This window comes from Hippopotamus amphibius, chromosome 5 (assembly GCF_030028045.1).
Source record: "Hippopotamus amphibius kiboko isolate mHipAmp2 chromosome 5, mHipAmp2.hap2, whole genome shotgun sequence".
Lineage (NCBI taxonomy): Eukaryota > Metazoa > Chordata > Mammalia > Artiodactyla > Hippopotamidae > Hippopotamus > Hippopotamus amphibius.
In genome coordinates, this window is record NC_080190.1 from 43,885,086 (window position 1) to 43,907,335 (window position 22,250).

The window sequence follows — 22,250 nt, forward strand, 5'->3', positions numbered from 1 at the left end:
ATATCAGAAAAGATGATTTCATCTTATTAATTTATTTTAGGTCCTTAATTACTTTCAAAAGAATTTATGACTTTATTTCTTGTATCATACCAAGTTTTGTAAGATACCAGTCCTCTTTGAGCAGAAAATAAGATAATTTTTACCCGCTTCCTATGTACCCTATGTCTTGTTGGTGTGTAAGTCAGAGAAAGAAGTAAAGTCTAACTCCATTACAACTATAAATTTAAGTCATAACCTACATCTCTTCTGGGGCAAAATCTCACATATTTTTATCATGTTTATTTTTTTCTTAAGCAAAGAAGGATCAAAGAAAAAATGATTTAAAAAATACATGTTTAAATATATTAGACCTAGGATTCTCCTTTACCTAATCTCCTGACACTTCTCTGGCTTTATGCCTCTGAGCATACTGTTGTCTATGGAAGATTTACATGAGACAGTTATTCCTTCGGAAAAGGAAGATACGTATGTGAATAGCAAATACATAAAAAATGCATTTTCCTTACTTTTGACAGCTTTGTATGCCTAGAGATGAAAAACTGTCCCAAGATAATATACATACCATAGTGTCAAGGACATCAAGCTTTTTTTTGAAACTTAGACATATCAGAACATCTGTTTTAAAGGAGAAAAATTTATAAGACAAATCAGATTTAATTTTTGCAAAAAGCAGTTGCTTGGCATTGAGACATCTCTCTCTCCAAAATACATATTTAAGTATCTCCTATCTTTCTATGTATGCTACATATAAAATATAAATTATACTTTGGAATCAGGTAACCAACATCAGTATTCAATGTATTTTAACTTTTATGACATTATTCTTTTGAGATAATGTTAATGATGAAAGAACTGTCTGAAATCTAGTGCAAGGAAAGATGAAAAAATATAGAGGAATATGAATGAGATTTTTATTCCTCACACTTAGCAAAATCAGGGCAACCTACTAAATAGAATAAGTCATATATTATGAAACTGAAGGGGAAATAGTCATCTTTCAGTACAATCTGCAGTGTTAATCTACATAGTGACACAACGTTAAAAAAAAAAAGCTTCTTTGATGGCAGAAGAGCAAATCTCCAGACAACCTATCCAAAGTGATCCCCATAATATAAATGACACTGCAAAATCTACAGCACAGGGCTTATGATTCGTGCACATTCAGCTGCAAAACATTCATGAATCATAAACTCCTGCATCATCTTCAGGGGAAAAATATATCCTATTTTACAAGAAATATTCATCAATAAACGAAAAAAAAGAAGAAAACCTCTCAAAACTTCTAGAACATTTCAAAGATATCAGGAAAACAAATTAGCACCTCTTGCAGGACCTGTTAATGCAGAGGGATGGCTTGCATTTCAAAAATACTGTTCCGGAAATGCATCAATTCTATAGTGAGATCAAGGCAGCAGGAATTTTCCTTCAGGATGAAAAATACTAATTCTTTGAAGCATATGGTTTAAATTCTACAGCTTTTTGAAACTACTTGAAAAATGAGAAAAAATGGATAAAGATGAAAAGAAAATGCATTTTGCAAGCTGACCAAGCACCATCTTACACTTATATCCAAGCAGTTTCATTAGTAAAATCTGTTTTTTTTCCTCGGATGATCAGAGGTGGCAACATTTTATTTTTTGGTCTGTTTCACACCACTTTCTACTTTTTTCCTGCTATTTGTGTCTGAGCTGTTTTACCTGCTTTGCAGTCTTCAGGAAGGAGAAGCCAGGAAAAGAAAAGTTGTTCAAGCTGCCAGAGCCAGTCAGCTCACTGATAAGTTGAACCAGACGTATAAAGCAGTGGTTAAATTAAGTTTTCCCAGTGTCAATGGACATTACATGTATAATATTTTCCTTTACTTTTGTAAAAATAAAATCAAGGCTGATCAAGCACACCTTAGAAAGAAAGGAATGATTAGTCTTGTGGGTAGATCTACTCTGCTATTAAAGGGATTGTTTGTAAGTCAGTACAACTGAAAGAAATAAATGAACTTCAGTCTCTAGGAAAGGCAGTATAGAATAATGAATAGTAGCACGCAGCCTAGAGGCTGTCAGAAGAGATGGAATCCCCACTAAGCAACAGGGTTCTGTTTGACATTGGAAAAGTCACTGCTTTGTTGGGATTATAAAAGATGAGGAAGCTTTCAAGTGCTTGGTATAATTCCTGCCTGATAGCAGCATTCAATTAAAAATAGATGTTGATGCTATTATTATTAATATTGATCTCTTAGCCATCTATCTCTTGGGCTTTCTAAGGGTCACTTTGTTCTCTAAGACACGAGTGACCATTCCTTTCCAATGGAGGAACCAGAAAAATCATAACGTAGGTAAATATATTCTTTGGATTATATCTGTTACCAAAGCTGTTGCCCCAGAATCATACCCTTGTTCCTCCCTTGAAAGGAAACCAATTGCTCTTATCTAAGTTTCAGGAGGAAGCTGCAAAGAGAAAAACAAGAACTGTTTAGAATCAGCTAGGCCCCAATTGGCAGAAGACTTGACTCAGTAGACCTTGAGTCTCATTATATGCTCATTGTAATATATTAGCATGGCAAATGACACACCCATTAGCACCATGACAGTTGACAATTGCTGTGACAATGACTGGAAAAGCCCATATAAGGACTTGAAAGGAGTATTGCATCAGTTTCAGGTCCAAACCACACCTCTGTTCTTGGATAAGTCATGAATATTCCTCCCACTCTTTCTAATTCCCTCCCTTTTACCTGTACCCTCTAATATACATGGTGTCTTTGTCCAAATTGGCTTGAGAAGTTGATTTGAAAACTAAGTTCCCCCTTTTCCATTCTTTGGCCATTGATTAAAGCTTGTGCTGCTCCAATCTCAGCTTTGTTTTCTTGATTGGCTGTGCCAATCTAATTGGAAAAAAAACCCTCGCTGGCAAGACAAGGGGTCTCAGCTGGGCTTGGATCCTGGCACTTGTCCAGGTGACGAGTTTGGAAACATACCCACTCCTCCACATTTTATATTTCACTTTTCTACCCATTATTCCAAGTGCTCAGTACCTTCTTGTTCACTTTTAAAATCTCAAATCTTAAATCTTAGTATGAGTTAACTGAAAAAAAAAAATAACAATGTTCATTCCTCTTGGAGAATAGGAATAAAAATACTATTAGTTGAGAACTTTTTTTTCATTTTAAACACTGAGATATGCAATTCACATGCATGCATGCTATCTAATTCAATCTCTGCTTCCCACCCAAAAGACAACCACCTCCCTTCTGCTTCCCAAGTTCTTAAAACTGTTTTTTGATTAGACCAAAGTATAAGTTAGTCCTTGTTATTTTATTTAATAAATATGTATTGACCTAATATATGTATTTATATATATGAATCATATCTTAGTAAATAATGTTGCTTCTGTTTTCAACTAGCTAATGTAAGACCCAGGGTAGATAACAGAGAATTTTGACACAATGTAAATAAATGATCCCTTATTTAAATTTAATATATTAAACTAACATTAAGTCTTAGGGGTGCGAAATATTTTTTACATGTTTTTCTTTTGTAGAAGTTCCTTTATACTTTATTTAAACATAATGGACATTTTTGTTAATTTGCTTGTTTTGTTTGTTTTTGAATGATACTCAATTGTGTATTATGAGTCAGAAACATTTTTTTTCCCTTAAAAAGTCATTAAAATGTTTGTAGGCTACATGTAGTCTCTGCATGCTATTCTTTATATATTTGTTTTCTTGTTTCATTTTTATTTGTTTATATTTTATTAAGAAACTTTTAAAAATATAAAATTCTCAATTTACCAGCCATACAAACAGGCCACTTTGTCCAGACGCTGTAGTTTGTCAGTCTGTGCTCTACTATATCTATCCTATATGTTTGAAAAAATCAACACTGGCATTACTTTAAGTCATTTATTTTTCTACCACCACTCATTTTCAGAAATAAGTCCACGTGTCAATAAAATAGAGAATTGACAGCAAAAAAAGAGGGCAAGGAGAAAGACATTTTAAATCAAGAAACAAATGCCAGCACTTATTTTCCTCTAATCCCAATCCTTCACTCTTACAGGAACATATTGTGTGCAAAGAGGGTCCTATCTTTACTCCATTTCTCATATATGTGTTTATTATCCATTTTGCAAAGTGTCATTGAACTTTGCTTTGGGAAGACCTTACAGCAACAGGTGAATGGATCACTTGATTCAAAATGTGTTCATAACTAAGATTTGTTCTCTACAGTCAGGCATAAGCTTACTGCTGATAAATGGATATTTTGATTATTTGCAGAAGTATGAAAGAATCTAGGTTTCTCATCTTGAATAAGCCATGTTAGAAGCAATGTCAAGGCCTTGAGAGTGATACATTTTATCACTTTGCTCAATTAGTAATGCATGAGAGTATCACAACTAGGAATCTAGGAATGGAATGAGGCAGGTCTAGAGTTGATTGTTTCAAATGTCAAATGCTACAGGTCTGCACCTACATGATACCTCCTGAATATTTTTTTACCCTGTACTTTCATTGTAAATACAAAAGTTAAGACTTGGATAATCCTTATAGTCAGATTGAATAAGAACTCTCAACTCATGGGTAACAAATTAACTGGCTTTATTTCTTCCAGGCTGCTATCAGGCTACTGCGTTGATCACCTCCATTTTTGTTGTATAGCTCACTTCATCAATAATGTCTCAATTAAATCTATAACTCTTATAGCAAAACTGTCTCATTTTTATTTGTATGATGCATTCATCTTTATTTTAAAACAAATTTTGTTTCTGAGGACTTGGAGTGAGGTGAGTGTGCTCTTCTCCCTCATTCATTTTTCTTCCTTTCAATTTCCCTCTGATGCAGAAATAGAAAAGATGGAGAGGGAAAAGTATATTTCTTAAAAGAATTGTGGGTAACCCACAGCAAAAATCATTCTCAATGGTGAAAAACTGAAAGCATTCCCTCTGAGATCAGGAACAAGACAAGGATGTCCACTCTCACCACTACTATTCAACATAGTTTTGGAAGTCCTTGCCACAGCAATCAGAGAAGAAAAAGAAATAAAAGGAATCCAAATTAGAAAAGAAGAAGTAAAACTGTCACTGTTCACAGATGACATGATGCTATACATAGAAAATCCTAAAGATGCCATCAGAAAACTACTTGAACTAATCAATGAATTTGGTAAAGTTGCAGGATACAAAATTAACACACAGAAATATCTTGCATTTCTATACACTAACAATAAAAGATCAGAAAGAGAAATTAAGGAAACAATCCCACTCACAACTGCAACAAAAAGATAAAATACCTAGGAATAAACCTAACCAAGGAGGTAAAAGACCTGTACTCAGAAAACTATAAGACACTGATGAAAGCAATCAAAGATGACACAAAGAAATGAAGAGATGTACCATGTTCTTGGATTGGAAGAATCAACATTGTGAAAATGACTATACTACACAAACTACAGATTCAATGCAATCCCTATCAAATTACCAATGGCATTTTTCACAGAACTAGAACAAAAAAATCCTAAAATCCTAGACACAAAAGACCCCAAATAGCCAAAACAATCTTGAGGGAAAAAACTGGAGCTGGAGGAATCAGACTCCCTGACTTCAGACTATACTACAAAGCTACAGTAATGAAGACAATATGGTACTGGCACAAAAAGAGAAATATAGATCAATGGAACAGGATAGAAGGCCCAGAGATAAACTATGGTCAACTAATCTATGACAAAGGAGCCAAGGACATACTATGGAGAAAAGACAGCCTCTTCAGTAAGTGGCGCTGGGAAAACTGGACAGCTACATGGAAAAGAATGAAATTAGAACACTCCCTAACACCATACACAAAAATAAACTCAAAATGGATAAAAGACCTAAATGTAAGGCCAGACACTATAAACTCCTAGAGGAAAACATAGGAAGAACACTCTTTGACGTAAATCACAGCAAGATCATTTTGACCCACCTCCTAGAGTAATGGAAATAAAATCAAAAATAAATAAGTGGGACCTAATGAAACTTCAAAGCTTTTGCACAGCAAAGGAAACTATAAGCAAGATGAAAAGACAACCCTCAGAATGGGAGAAAATATTTGCAAGTGAATCAACAGACAAAGGATTAATCTCCAAAATATATAAATATTTCATGCAGCTCAACATCAAAAAAACAAGCAACCCAATCAAAAAATGGGCAGAAGACCTAAATAGGCATTTCTCCAAAGAAGACATATGGATGGCCAAGAGGCACAAGAAAAGCTGCTCAACATCACTAATTATTAGAGAAATGCACATCAAAACTACAATGAGGTATCACCTCACACCGGTTAGAATGGGCATCATCAGGAAATCTACAAACAGTGAATGCTGGAGAGGGTGTGGAGAAAAGGGAATGCTCTTGCACTGTTGGTGGGAATGTAAATTGATACAGCCACTATGGAGAATAGAATGGAGGTTCCTTGAAAAACTAAAAATAGAATTACCATATGACCAAGCAATCCCACTACTGGGCATATACCCAGAGAAAACCATAATTCAAAAAGACGCATGCACCCCAATGTTCATTGCAGCACTATTTACAATAGCCAGGTCATGGAAGCAACCTAAATGCCCATCAACAGATGAATGGATAAAGAAGATGTGGTGCATACATACAACGGAATATTACTCAGCTGTAAAAAACAATGAAACTGGGCCATTTGCAGAGACATGGATGGACCTAGAGACTGTCATACAGAGTGAAGTAATACAGAGAGAGAAAAACAAGTATCGTATATTAATGCATTTTTGTGGAATATAGAAAAATGATACAGATCAACTGGTTTGCAAGGCAGAATTAGAGACAAAGATGTAGAGAACAAACATATGGACATCAAGGGAGGAATGTGGGGGGGGAGGTTGGGGTGGGATTAATTGGGAGACTGGGATTGCTATATATACGTTACAAATAAGAAAACAATATCAAATTGTACACTTTACATATATGCAGCTTATTGTATGTCAATTATATCTCAATAAAAGTTCTTAAAAAAAAAAAAAGAATTGCCTGTATTGAGATTGCACCAAATTAGTGTGGAAGGAGACTGATGCCAATGGATGCAACCCCAAGCAGCCATCCTAGGAATTGGAAGTACCTTCAGAAATTCTTCCATATCTTCTACAGAATGCCCAACTAGTGGCTTCTTGCTTTTTATTTTGGTATACATGCCTTTTTTTCTCAATATGCTTCAATCCCCTTAGTTTTTATTTGCTCTTAAAAGCCCAAACTCTGAAATCTGTGGATCTAGGTAGGATCCATCTTACCTACAACGTTGGAAAAAGTCTTTTCAAGGGAGCAGCTCATGCCCTCTTGCTGACTGCCCACTCCACCATGACATCTCTTTCCAATACCCTTTCTGTTGTAAATGCACCAACTCAAGTCTAAACAGCCATTCAATTAGAGAACTGGATGTCTATCTCCCCCTCTTTCTCTTGGATTTTCTTCTGTTAGTCTAAGACTAGGAGAAACACTGAATTACCAAACACTAGAGTACCAAAAAATATATCCTCATCTACTTCTATGGTGAAGTTTTCCAAGACTGTTGGGATATCTCCTACTTAGATTCTTGGAGAGTATTCTACCAAGATCCAGGAATTCTTCAAAGTAGAATCTGGGAATTTAATTTTTTTTTTTTTACTCAAATGTGCTTTATCCAGTTTACAATCTAAATTCTATTCTACATCCTCCATGTTAGGAAGGATAATAACAAATCACTTTTTCCTTTAACTACTTCTTCCTGAGACCATTACACTAAATCATATCTTCCTTCAATCTTTAGTATCTTTTACCCTCATATAACAACATAAAATTAACCTTTGGAAAACACAGAACTAATGCTACATAAAACATACCCCATAAAAAACAGGAAAATAATAAAATTTGATAGTTTTTCTATAGCCTAACCTATAATATTGCGACATAGTAGATAGAACTAAAAGGGAAAAACAAAACAAAACAAAACAAAAAAACTATTCTGGCTCATAAATCTTGCTGCTTCTGAGTTGCAGTTTCCTCATTTGCCAGATAAAGATAATAATATCTAATAATATTGGCCTATTTATTAGGGTCAGAGTGATGGCTATAGGGGAGAAAAATTTGTCACCCCAGAGTGTGTCTCTTTGGCATGAGTATTAATTTAGGTTGATTATTTTTAAGATCCAAAGAAGTCAGGAAGAACTTTTGACCTTCCCTTTAACTGCCTAAAAGAATGTAGATAGAGGACCTGTTCCAGGATGGAAGCTACTCCTACCAATAACTATAGTGTGAACTAGGTGAACTAGGTGTGGAGACAGGGAGGAACCCAGCAAAATCCACTTGTTAAAATTCCTCTGTGTGTCCCATTGTCTCAGCCTGGTCCAGCAAACATTTATTTACCAAACATTTGCTCTTCAGTCTCCATGTGATTTGCCTTCCTCCTCTTGAAGTCCCAAACCACTACCCCCAACATTTTCTTTTGTCAGTCATTTCTTTCGTTGACAATGCTATTTAAGATGAGGGTTTCAGCTATTTTAGTGAGTTACTCAGTTTTCCTGGGTCTCTCCCATGTATAAGTGTTATTAAATTTTTGTTTGATTTCCTCCCGTTAATCTGTCTCATGTTAATTTAATTCTCAGACCAGCCAGAAGAAACTGAAATGGTAAAGGAAAATTTCTTCCTCCCCAACTTGACCAAATGACATCATGCATTATATATATGTTGAAGAGATATAACTTTTTTAAGCAGGTTAAGGTAACTGACTTTCAATAATGTAATCACAATTTATAAGCAAAAACAAAAATAAAATCTAATATATTACTGAGAAATATTATGATCGAGAACAAGGACAATTAATAAGTTGAATTAAGAGAACTTATAAAACATTCTGATTTGTCAAATTCTACTGAACTAACCAAAATTTTTTAAATTTATGTTTTCGTTTGTTATTTAAAGCAATAGACATGCACTGGATTTGGTATTTGGACACTTAACTTTTAGTCTTCTATCTTCAAGAATGGACCAAATGAAATGTGCACAAATCAACTATTTCTAAAAATACTGTTTATCAATAAGCTGTTTTTAAGGAGTATACATGTTTTCTATTTGCCCAGAAAGTGAAATAGGCAGTACTCTGCAGTCAGGGTAGGGGTAAGGGTCATTAATAGATGGAGACTTCTGAATGTTGAACAATGGTTATCAGCATAACCATAAAGTGTCCTCCATGTGGAACGAGTACCTGTCCCCTAACAGTTTGAGTAGGATAAAGAACAGAAAATGGAGAAATTGAGGGATACTTCAAGTACACAGACACAGTGGGTAAGCACAAAAATGTTTAACCATAATGCTTAGGATTTTGTCCTTTCTTTACAACTTTCTAGCACAATGAGCTTGGAAAAAGAGACATTTACTTTTTGCTGCTCAATTTCTCCTTTTGTAAAATTATGATGATAATAACAATAGATTCAGTTGCTTTGGGTTTTTATAAGAATTAAATGGGAAAACATGTGTGTTAAAGTATACATATTTATTTGTTTATCTATATAGTGTTCAAAGTAAATATTTTGAAAATATTGGCAGTCCCTTCTTAGGGAAAATAAGACATCCCTGCCTCACTGAATTCTGCCATGAACTTGTGGAATTATTTGCCTATGTGAAGGTTATACATTTTTGACCTATTAACTCAGAAGTAGCCATGTGAAATTTCTTTGGCCATGGGGGAAAATATATATGGAGATATTACATGCATCACTCCTGGGTAACAGGAAATGACTAGGTTTTGTTTTATTTTTTCTGTTGTGTTGTGTTCTGTTTTCTACTGTAAGCATTGCCCTCAGTCAAGAGATCAGTAAAATTCTAGACAGAGGCTGTTTCATCAGTGTGAGTTGTGGAATGAAGACTGAATGTAACTGTCACTGCCAACTAGCGCTGGGTATAGAATGTGAAATTCGGCAACAAAAACCTCGCTATTTTAACTGATTCACAATTTAGTACTTAAAAGTGGAGTGTGCCATAACAAACTTTCAAAAAATAAATACTAGTGACATCAAGAGAGATGAAGGTGGTGAGGAAACTGTTATTGGATGCTCTAAGGATGGGAAATCACGTTAGACAGTAATGAATCTGTTAGCAAAACTGCTGTCTGCAATAACTGGGAAAGCAAAAGCTATACCAAAGGAAGTCAAGGCTCTCGACCTCAGACTTAACCATGTAATTAGTGTCTGCCTCCAGTGGATGGATTACACATTCCCACCATGATTAACCCACTAGCAGCCTTGTGACTTGGTTTCATGGATGAAATGTGGGCAGAAGGGTCCTGTGTCACTTTTGGGAGAAGCATTGTGAAAGAGTGTATAGTTTATTGTGCTTCTTCTTTCACTCTGTCAGAAGAACAACACTGTCCAGATAGAGGCTGAAGTGGAGTGAAAATGATGAACAGAGCTGGAACATATTCATGATGGACATACAGTCTGAGCAGGAAATAACTTTTCAGTTACCAACTGTTGAAATTTTGAGTGTGAGTGTGTGTGCATAATATAAACCTAGCTGTCCTTACTGAGACAATAAGGAAAGAACTTAAATAGTGCCTGCCCCATTATATTCCACTTAAGAGATATTATATAACCATTATTATTATATGAGATAAGGATGATGGTGATGGTACAAGGAGATTCCATGTGTAAGAGAGGAGGATTATTCTAATGGTAATAGAGGTGAATCAAGCAGTCGATGAAAATGTGAGCCATAAATTATAACATTAATTTGGAAGGAAATAATGCTCTTGTAAGGATAAAAAGCTGGGACTTATTGTATTTGAGTATAATATATAGTCTTATTTGGTAGCACTGGCTCATCTTTAGAGTGATTAAAGTAGATCAAAATTTTAGAGGGACAAAGATGCAGGAAGATGCTGGAATCAACACATTTCAGTGATTTAAATCTTTGAGTATCAGTGGTACTATGGTAAAAGTTTAACAACTGACTCTGGACTGTAGGCTGACTTATTGCATTTGCTAATGCAACAAGTGGCATAAAGACACCCACCATGGCCAATTTCAATGTGACTTGTGGCAATGTGCACAAGTGAACATGCAGCTGGGGAGAAATGCACACAACTTGCTCTCAGCATCCCAGTTTGTGCTCTGGCTCCAGCACAGCAGCCTTACAGGCTTCACTGACAGGTCAGAATTACAGAGGAGGAGCACACTTTAGAGAGAGAGCTGACCTACTCTGGAAGAAAAAGCCCCACTAATACTAACCGTGATCAGCATAAGTTTGAAAAAGAAGAGCTTTGGGTAACATTTTCCTCCACTAAATGCCATCAATACAGCAGCCAGGCAAAACTGTCTTAATAGGCTGAGGAAAATTCCAGCCACCTAAACAAATTTTAGATAGAATGAAAGGAAAATACTTACAAGAGAAAGGAAAAGGGTTTGGGGGTGGGCGTTGCGGGGGGGACAAGGATTGCTGTCTGAAAAGAAACCACTTTGATCTCAGTCAAAGCAGATTATTTTGGAGTCAGTCTGCTGTTATCTTCAAAAATATATTTCCCCACAAACCCTGTCTTTCTAAATTGAGCAGTGAGTCGGCAGTGGGTAGTGCCGTGTGTTAGAAAGATGAGGATGTAGCCAGAAGTACCTCTAATGCATTCTGTTATTAGAAGTCTTTGGAAGAGTAATTTGATGGAAGCTTTTCAACTTTTAGGTCACTAGTTTAAATTCAGTCTCAGTTGATCACGAGCAAAAGTGTATGGTTGGTGGCCTATGAAAAATGCCTTGATGGTGTCACCCTAGTTCTTTCTAATAGAGACTGCCACTGCAATTTGCACCCTTTCTTTTGCTTCTACCAGAAGCACAAAGGGTGAATAGAAATGTCATTTCAAGTATTTTCTCAGCTTTTGTACTAGAGAAATTTGAGATATGAAAAAGGCCAACTCCTTTTCATCTTTAACTCACAGGTAGAATTATTCTCCTGTAATATGGTTCCTAGATATTTCTGGGATTTATTGAAATGAAACCTGAGCCATCTTACAAGTAAAATTATATCCTACTCATAGAAAGTTAAATTATACAAAGGCACATTCTTAAGAAATATTTAAATGTAAACCATGTAAAATTTCTTGGCCTGAACTTACAAATCTAAGATTTATTTTCCTTTTCTTCTTATTTAAACAAAACAAATCCCCATATAATTAGAAGGATTTTCATTATTCCATAAATATACTTGTCTTAATATTTGGTTTTCCATATTTTATCATTTTCATGACTTAACTAAACGTTTTCTTCCTCCTAAAGAAACTATAGGTTTTTTTCTTTTATTTTGTCCATTAAAATATCCCATATTTCCTTATTGCTAATATGCCTAGCTTCATATAATTTTGTTTCCCATCTTTTAATAGCAAATTCTCTCTAGTTACCTGAAAAAAATGCAACAAAATAGATATGGGAGCAGAGGCAAAGAGAAGTACCTGGTAATGCTAATTGAATTTTTGGCAGCCTCAGATAATGAGTGGGATATAACGGAATGAGCCTCATTTTGGAAATAATGATAATTCAGTCAGCTGATTTAGGCCTAATTTACTTTCTTTAAGGTTTACTTTCCACATCTAGATAATGAGGTTCATATGTTTCACTATTTTTTACATTCTTTCTAGTACAAACATTCTATGGAATCTTCACTTTTATATCATCAGGGTTTGAGTGAGAGGGTGTCTGTATTCAAATGTGATTGAGCAATACGCCTCATGTCACCTCATTTGATGGTAAAGACTGATGCTGGGATTTTCCTAAATCATGACATTAAAATCTCTCCTAATCTTCAAGGGCAGCTTCCTGAATTCTCACATCAGCAATTCTGTCATTCCCATATAACACCAGGAGATGATAAATTCTCTGTCCTCTGAACATCCATAGGTAAAATAGTATGTCATGTTATGGTCCTTATGATTTTTACAGCAAGTGACAGTTATTATCAACACAACGTGTAGCCCAACTTGAAGATGTAGATTCAGTTGGAAATACAGCATTTTCTGGCCAAATGTGCTTTAGTTAGGAATATATAAATTGTGAAAATCAAGCTATCATTTTGCAAGTAAATCATATGTTCATGAATCTGGAGCTGCAAGTGGAAATATCACCTAAACCTACCTCCTTCATCTAAACAAATAAACCAAGGCACAGCAATTACAAGATTTGCCCATGGCCACAGAATAAGATTGTCTGCCTCAGAATTAGAATGCCTACCATCAGCCAGTGAATCTAAAGTCATTTTCTACACAGAACACTGCAGCAAAAATAAATCCTGCTGGGGCAAAGGAATCCAAGACAGAAAATAATAGTCAGCTGCAGACTCTTTGGATGCAAAGTACAAAATATTCAAGTGCATGTTTCCAATCCCTTCTTTCTCTCTTGTAATGATTGCAGCTAATCCCTGCCAGCTAACATTAGTTCTTCAATAGGGGCAATCAATAGAATAGATTAGCTGTGGAAAGCCTCCATCCATATTATCCTTGCTTTCCTTTCCAGATGGAATTTTCATTCACTAGAGTGTAAGCAGACATATGAGGTTTTCTAGCCTTGCCCATGCACAAATATAAACCCATTAACCTTCAAGGTGGTCACTAGAATTGTATGTGTATACTAAGGAGCATACCTGTAGATTTAATAAAACAGCACCGATCCTCATGGCCTCACTGATTTCAAGGCTATACATCAGCTGTGGGAAGCGAGGAGGGCTTTGATTATTTGGAGGAAGCACTTCAATGTATACCGTGCAGATGGAGTGCCTACAGAGAAAGAGAAGTTAACAAGATGGGTAAAAATCTACATCACATTTAATGACAGACTGCATTTGATATTGTTGTTGGGTTTACAGGAGAGGAAATTCTGAATTTTTATAGGAAATAATAAAATAATTCAGAATGAAAGGATGGAAAAATAAAAACTACCACCAAAAGATGATGTTTTTATGAAATTATCTCAGTAAAACGGAAAAAATGCCTCAGGTACCGATTTTTCCTACTTAGATTAGTAGTGTGAATTAAAAATGAATAGCTGTACAAATAAACCTAATAAATTAATTTGCCTTGACTTCTGACTTTATTTTGTAATGCTTCTCTAATAGCAGAAAAATATTCTATAAATATCTGGTAATAAGAGCTGTCCTTGGGGTTCTCTTCCTATTAAACCAGCAGAGGGAGTATTGATTAAAATAACACATAAAACAAAATATGAGTTGTGTTTTATTAGTTTTGTTACTGACATCAATGGCTTAATAAAATGCATGTCAAGAGTCAGGATCATAAAGTAATTGCTGTGTAAAATAGTTGAGAACAAAACCAAACCTGTTTTTAAGTCTTCTTTAAAGAGCATAATATAAAAATTTAGAAATTAGATTTGACTGAAGCCTTAGATCGATGGGCATTGTTTTTGAGGGATAAAAATATATTCTATTATTATAAGGACAAAAACATTAGCATTGACATAAACATATTTTTTTAAATATATCTAAACTCTGAAATTTCTTTACACAGCAAAAGCTGAGGAAGCAAGATGCTGAAGTTTGGTACAGAAGAAACACTGGCTAAAATATATTAATGAAACCTGGGAATTTACAAAGTTAGTCTTCTGTCTTGAAGAACATACCACCACTGCCTGAGTTATATGCTTTAAACTTATTTAACAAAATTGTCTTTTTATTCAAAACACATTTCTTACAATTTCTATTTGGGGGCTAGAATTTTCTTAAAGTAGCCCAAAGCTCTTTGCATTAAAGTGCATCAATTAAAAGACATGGTCACCAAAAACATTTTTCTGAGATTATTATTCTATAATAGTTTACTTAAAAAAGCTCTTAAGAGAAATACAGATCATAGGCACTGAAAATGTTTTTTTTACCTTATCACCTTATAATATGCCTAAGTCCAAATTGTTTCTGAACATATTCTCAGTAGAATAGATAGCTATAGAATACTAAGCACCTCTAAAAGGCCACAGTGACTTTAAAAAAATTCGTATTTAAATTTATCAAAATATTGTTCCAAAGTAATCTCATTTTAAGTTAAAATCTCTTAGACTTCATAATCAAAGTATCTGCATTCTTTCTTGCTCTGGTTTTATCTCCTTATTTATTAAAATTTGCAATAAAATTAATTAAAATATAATTGATTTTCTTTTCAATTTTTTTTTTTACAACTCATGCTTTAAGGGAAAATGTTTAAAGTAGGTTAAAATGGATGATGAAGTGTTGTTTATAAACTTAGAGATGTTAAGTTTAACTTATAGGTACTCTAATGGCTAGATGAAAAAAAAAAATCAGCAAGTTATAAATTCAGTGTGCAATGAGTCCCACTCTCATACTGTGGGAATAAAGTAATTGTCAATATGAGGTGGGCCTATTATCCTCCCAGGTAGTGATCTGGTTCCAACAGCCATCCCAAGATATATCCTATTGCTAGTATTATCCTTCATAATCCATTTTTAGTGTCTGTTATTTATCCAGTGATTTAAACATTTTATAAATCTCTTCCTTTTTGCTTCCAGCACATTTCTATGCATAATAAGTCCTATAACATTTACCCTGTACCACATTGGTAACACTAGCTGAGCGATGTTGAGCACTAGATTCGTAACCACACATTCCTGGATTTGAATTCTGATGCTACCACATGTGATCATAGGCAACTGACTGTTTTCAGTTTCACTATTTCCATCTGATAATTAAGAATAATAATAACATTAAGATTAGCACAGGATTAAATAAGATTATATATGTGTGTGCATGTGTGTGTACATGTGTATGTATGTATATATAAGTACATACACACACATAGAAAAACATATGTATCAGTTATTATTGATAACTATTCAAAATAAGGCTTCTGATTCTATTCTGTGGAATGGAATAAATAGGCTTGCATTTCCCTTATTCACATCCCTTAAAATATTTTAGACATTTTAATCACATCTTTTCACTTTCCTGGGCTAAAAACCTACAAGTACAGTATCCCCTCTCCCCTCCCCAGAGTGGAGTGTGGTAGTGTGAGGGTTTGGGCATATCTGATCAGAATCTTTTGATGTGAGACTGAAAATCTACATTTTCCATGGATATACAAGGTTTTTCACATACACTTGATTTAGAAGATCACTGTCCCAGAAGTTCATGGGAAATATAACATGCAGACTCACCTGCTTTTTAAGTTAGGAGCCCAGGGGATTCCTCTATAAACTGACCTAAAACTCTCCTTAATAAACTTGGAGGCAAGAGATTCCCTCATTGATCAACATTTTTTTTTTTTTTTTTACCTAGAATATACCCGTACTCCAAATTCAAAGTTTCCTTTCAAAAAGTTAAAGCTTTCCTGCTTTTGATATTCTTCAGAGCTTCAGCTTACTGGGGTGGAATACTTTATAAAATCTTTACCAGAATAACAGTCTCTTTCTGCTCTTAAAAGTATAATTTTTACTAAACTTACTGTACTTTGTATATTTCCTTATTTTTTCCCCTTTGACTATTTTCCCATTTTAGAGGGCTGAACTGCTTACATGCACAGCACTACATTAAGGACCTCTAACTGAGATGAAGCTTATATATGTGCCACAGAGAAGAAAAAATTTAAATGCAAAACAAAAAAAACTTTATTCCCCAAGGCAGAAGACAGTGAACAACTGTGGTCCAACAGGACCATCTCCTTCATCTGCCCTTACTCCTTTGCATCCTTTGCTCTTTTCCACAGTAATTCAAATTCTAGAACTGCTAATCAGGTCCACACCCCCTCCCTCCCACATAACCCCCGCCCCCACCCCGCCTCAAACACACACTCTTGGATCTTAGAGTTATCTGAGGAAATCATAATTCAAGGTCTTGCATTTTTCATCTTAACATCCTGGCACTTCCCTACAATGTGTTTAAATAAGCACCAACCTTCTTGACAATTATTGCCTCCTAAAATGCTATCTCCTCTTTATCTCTGATGTCAGTATAGTGTAAGAGTTAGCTTTTCTAAAACTAAATACCAATAGTATTAACAATAAAATGATATCATTAATGCTGTAATAAATAGTAGTAATTCAACAGCATCAATTAAGCACATAATAAAACAGGACAGTCGTGAGGTAAATAATATTCTATGTGAACATTTTACATTACATTTTATAGCTAGTCTTAAATGCACAAAACTGAGAATCTATAAAATACAAATTTTATTTTTGTAATCTAGTCAGTATAATGTAGATAAATCTCTCTTTCTAAACATAAAAATCACAGTTTTTACTTCACATTTCGTAATGAGGTCAAAGTAGAACAAGAGAGGTGATGTAACTTCTCAGATAATCGTATGATTCTAAAAGACCCTGGAAACAATCTAGGTTAACTCTCCTTTTACAAAAGAGGATTAGAAAATCAGAAAGATTAAGTGACAGATTCAAGGTTATGAAGTTAATTAGCAACAGCATATAAACTAAAAGGCAAGGCTTCTAAATTTAAAATCTGCCTGTCCTTTCTCCCCACATCCTACAAGAACAAAATTGGAAGGTAAATTTAAGACACTTTAGTTATCTGAAGTGTGTGTATGTGTGTGTGTTTCTGTGTGAGAGTAAAAAACATCGTTGGTTTGCAATGAAGGATGTTATCTCACAGGAAATCACAAACTTCAAGTCTTTGGAGCAGGCTATAGTAGTACAGTCAATTTTAATTATTTATATCATGAATAAAGCTTCATCTATAGCACTTTGTTTTTAAGAACAAAATAAAATATGAATATGAATAAAAAGAGGTCATGAAGATAGACGTGAGAGACTTTAAATTCATAAATGGTATAATATTTAAAAAGAGAGTAAAGAGAGAGAAAACAAATATCATATGCTAACTCATATATAGGAATCTAAAAAAAATGGTACTGATGAACCCAGTGGCAGGGCAAGAATAAAGATGCTGATGTGGAGAACAGACAATGATACGGGGTGGGGGTCAAAGGGGAAGGTTGGACAAAGTAAGAGAGTAGCATTGACATATATACACTACCAAATGTAAAGTAGATAGCTACTGGGAAGCTACTGCATAGCACAGGGAGATCAACTCGATGATGGGTGATGACTTAAAGGGCTGGGATAGGGATGGTGGGAGGGAGTCACAGGAGGGAGGGGATATGGGGATATATGTATAAATACAGCTGATTCACTTTGTTGTACAGCAGAAACTGGCACAGTGTAAAGCTATTATACTCCAATAAAGATCTGAAAATAAAATAAAATAAAATATGAATAAAAAGAAGTTGTGAAGATAGACCTAAGAAGATTGAACTTCAGAAATGGTATAATTTTAAAAAGATAAAAAGTCAATTTTTTTGGATAGGACAATAGTACTCAGTGGTATTGAGATGATGTTCTTGTCATTTACAGCAGGGGTCCCCAGGCTCCAGGCCACAAACCCGTGGCCTGTTAGGAACCGGGCCACACAACAGGTGAGTGGCTGGCAAGAGAGCGATGCTTCATCTGCCGCTCCTCATCATTCCCCATCACTTGCATTACCACCTGAACCACCCCCCACCCCTCCCTCCATGGAGAAACTGTCTTCCACTAAATCCGTCCCTGGTGCCAAAAGGTTGGGGACCGTTGATTTAGAGGATTGCACAGTTTGTATGGTAATTTTCTTTTAAACGTGTTAACACATGCTACAGGGTGTCTATTTGTTACTCTATATTTCTACCTTGTTTCTAAGATGTAGGTTCTGGGTATTTATATTGCTTTGACTGGTAGACTTAAGACAAAAACCTTATCTTTTTTTCCTTTGTATCCCACCAACATCACACTAAAAAAGCTATATTTACATTTCAATGTTCATAGGTTCTGTTTTACTATTTTGGAAGTACATACAGGAATCCATAGGAGCAAAAATGTTAGATTTAAAACTAACATAAGACGTCAGAGAAATTTCTCGGGGAAAGTTACAGGGACAAGATGCACTTACGTGTAAAAACCACAGGGCATTACACACAGGGGGAAACACGTATGCAAATTCAGAGAGCAACAAGAAAACACCTTTGTATAACTAAAGAGATGGGTATAAATAGGGCAATGGTAGGAATTAAGACGAGAGAGATGAGCAAGAGTCAGGTCATTCAGGTACCCATGTACTACACTTACGGATTTAAACTTCACCTCGACAACAATGAGGATTGGTTGACAGATCTTAGCAGTTCCCACAACACAGAATACTTTGTCATGTCTCCATGTCTTTGCTAAGATATCTCATTATCCTTCCTGTCCAAGTTAATCTGCACTTGTAATTATCTACTACTCTATGTCCAGATTTACCTGTGCCTCTGTATGAATGTTATGAGGGCAAAGAGCTCATCTTGTCTTATATTTCTAATGTCTCCCAAGAGGATAGAAATTGTGGAAACACAGTAAATTTTTGTTAAAATGAATACTGCCACCATTTTTTATTAATGTTAAATATATCATGTGAAGTTATTTTTAAAAATCTATATTTACAATGGAAATATAATTTTATTTGAGAATGGGTAATTTAATATTGCATTAATTAGATATAGCCTCGAATCCCATGAAAAGAAACTGATAATCAAAAAAGCATGCCTTGCCAGGTGTCAATTGTTTTATCATAACTTTTTTTTATATTTGGGGGAAGGGACTGGATTTTATTCTCTGTATTTTGATAAATATTGCAATACTTAGTAGTACTTTAATTCATGTTAAGATTAAATATTTACTTAATTTAATTCAATTGAATAATAAGAGGAAACTTATAGACACCAAGTAAATATTATCTCAACATATCTTATTACTTTCTTAATCTTTTGGTTTTTATCTGTCCTCTTCTGCTTATCAAAGACTAAAAAACATCCCCAAACAAAACCACTATAGACTATGGCTCCTCTTACTCTGAATCTTTAGCTAGTTTACTCAGTTAGAATAACAAATATATAAGTAGTTGATTCATATTATCCTTATTTTGAGTCAATATTATTGAAATTCATGAACTGAGTTTGCTGATCCAGAAACAATAAGACAGAAAATTGCCATTGCTTTTAGCGGTATTATTTAATTAAGTTTACATGTCATTGTTGCTGATATTTAATTGTAAAATATATTATAATCTGTACTTTTATGTTCATAATTTTGCAATAGCGTCATCCTTCTGAAGGAAATACTGAAAGCAAGCCTCACAACTCTTCAGTTCATTCCTCAACTCAATTTGAAACATTAATTTTCCTCCAGAAAATAGCAGGTGTCATTATCCTACAGGGAACATGACATTATCGTGGCAGGTAGGATGGAAGTATATGGATTTTATTCTCTGTAGGCCCCACTTGATGCTTGATCAAACATTATAAAGTGATCTTTTAGTGTCCAAACCATGTCTATAAAGAAAACAATGAAGCTAGGTCAAATAAATGCCTAGTATCACTGAAAAGACCTGTATATTAAAATTCTGAAGATGGCACTTTGTTTCCAAGAGTAGAATACAGTTTTACTCAAGTAAAAATCTGTTAGAGTACAAATCATTGTAAGCAACAGCTTATCTAGGCAAATCAGTGATATTACTTGCAAATTGGAACTAAGAGGTGAATTAAAAATCTCATTCATTAAATATGCATAATAAAGTGGTTTAAAACACAGTAATCATAATATATAAGCACATATAGATTATACCAGATCTATTTAGCACAGAACTATCTTCAATGAAAATAAATTATAAAATACATTGATAACTATTATAGGGCTTTAATGAAAGTTTAAATGATAAAAACAAAAGATACCTTTATTCTTATAATTAGCATTAATAGTGTTGTTATTAAGCAATTTTAGTATTTTTTTCACAAAAATAATAACCACTACAGGTTATGGATACGGAATAGAGTGAAGGAGATTTTGGAATCTAAGAGTCCTGAGTTCAAGTTATGTTTCTACCACTTGTTTACTATGATTACCACCACTTGTTTATGAAAGTGGGCAAGGGGACACTTAGCCACATAAGTTATCCTCATTCAGGATCCTATTTTTGGTCTGCAAAAATAAATATTGTTATGCAAGAGTCACAATGTTGTTGTTAAGATTAAAAATTATGTGCGAAAGTTTCTTACATGGTGTCTGGCCCTAGCACATGCTAATCAAGTAGTATCATCTTCAACTCCCCTTCAGAATAATCCAGCATGAATGACACTATTATTTAAAATTCATTCTCATATGGACACCAAGAGGGGAAGGGGGAGGGAAGGTTGGGGTGGGATGAATTGGGAGACTTGGATTGCCATATATACATTACTAATAAGAAAAAAAATCTCAAATTGTACACTTTATATATATGCAGTTTATTGTATGTCAATTATATCTCAATAAAAGTCCTTAAAATAAATACATAAAATGTATTCAAACTTTGACCCTTAGATTCTGTAACTACTCACTGTATAAATGTATTCTATGTGTTTCTTCACAAGAAACAGCCCTTGACCGTTTTTTCATGTTCAGGCAAGTGTATCTATTTTTTTTTTTAATTTATAAACTATGACCAAGTCCAAAATTGAATTCTTCCCCTTTACTCAAATATGTGCACCATATTGACATCGCTACCACTCAGTCAGCTTAGACAAAAGCCCGGGAGAGTTTTTAGTTTTTTGACAATTCATTCTCTCCATTTTTCCTAACTGATGGTCCAGTTCAAGCCATCAGCAACAACATTATTCTAGTGGTGGTGTTCTACCTCATTTCTCTGCCTATAGTTTTGTCCTCCTCAAATCTGTCTTCTATAGGGTCACTAAAGTGATTTTCCCAAAACTAGAATCATCTCAGATGACTTTCTGTTTTAAAGTCCTTCCATTCCTTTCATTAACTGGATAAGACCAAGCCTCTTAAGAAAACACATTAAAGTTTCCATGATACAGCCTTTAACTCTACTGTCCCTCCTTAAATCACAATTAACATAATGCTTCACTGGCTGATTTGTAATTATCCAAAGTACCAAGTTATTTTAGACCTCTCAGGCTGTGTAAATAATGTGGTATGTTATTTTTACCTGGGCAACCCTTACTCATCTTCTTGAGTTCATCTTGTTTAGTAGATCTTCTAAGTACTCCCTCATTATGACAAGTACCCTCATCTATGCCCCAGAAAGCATGGGAATTTACCTCAATCTCAACTTTTCCATGGTAAATTGAATTTATTTACATTTCTACTTTCTACACTTTACTGTAATTTTTCTTTTGGCCTGCGAATGACAATTACTATGTTTATCTTTGTATTTCC

General features: G+C 34.6%; 1 protein-coding gene across 17 annotated transcripts in view; it reads right to left on the reverse strand.

The window, feature by feature from the left end:
- PCDH15 (protocadherin related 15) overlaps nucleotides 1-22,250 on the reverse strand; it is a 764,244-nt gene that overhangs the window by 256,101 nt on the left and 485,893 nt on the right. For 16 of the 17 annotated variants that reach the window (XM_057735541.1, XM_057735540.1, XM_057735538.1 and 13 more), the window contains one exon: nucleotides 13,642-13,774. The exons of the other annotated variant lie outside the window; for it this stretch is intronic. In XM_057735541.1, coding sequence (XP_057591524.1) covers nucleotides 13,642-13,774 — 133 coding nt within the window. The remainder of the gene's footprint in view (nucleotides 1-13,641; nucleotides 13,775-22,250) is intronic. 17 annotated transcript variants of the gene reach the window in all.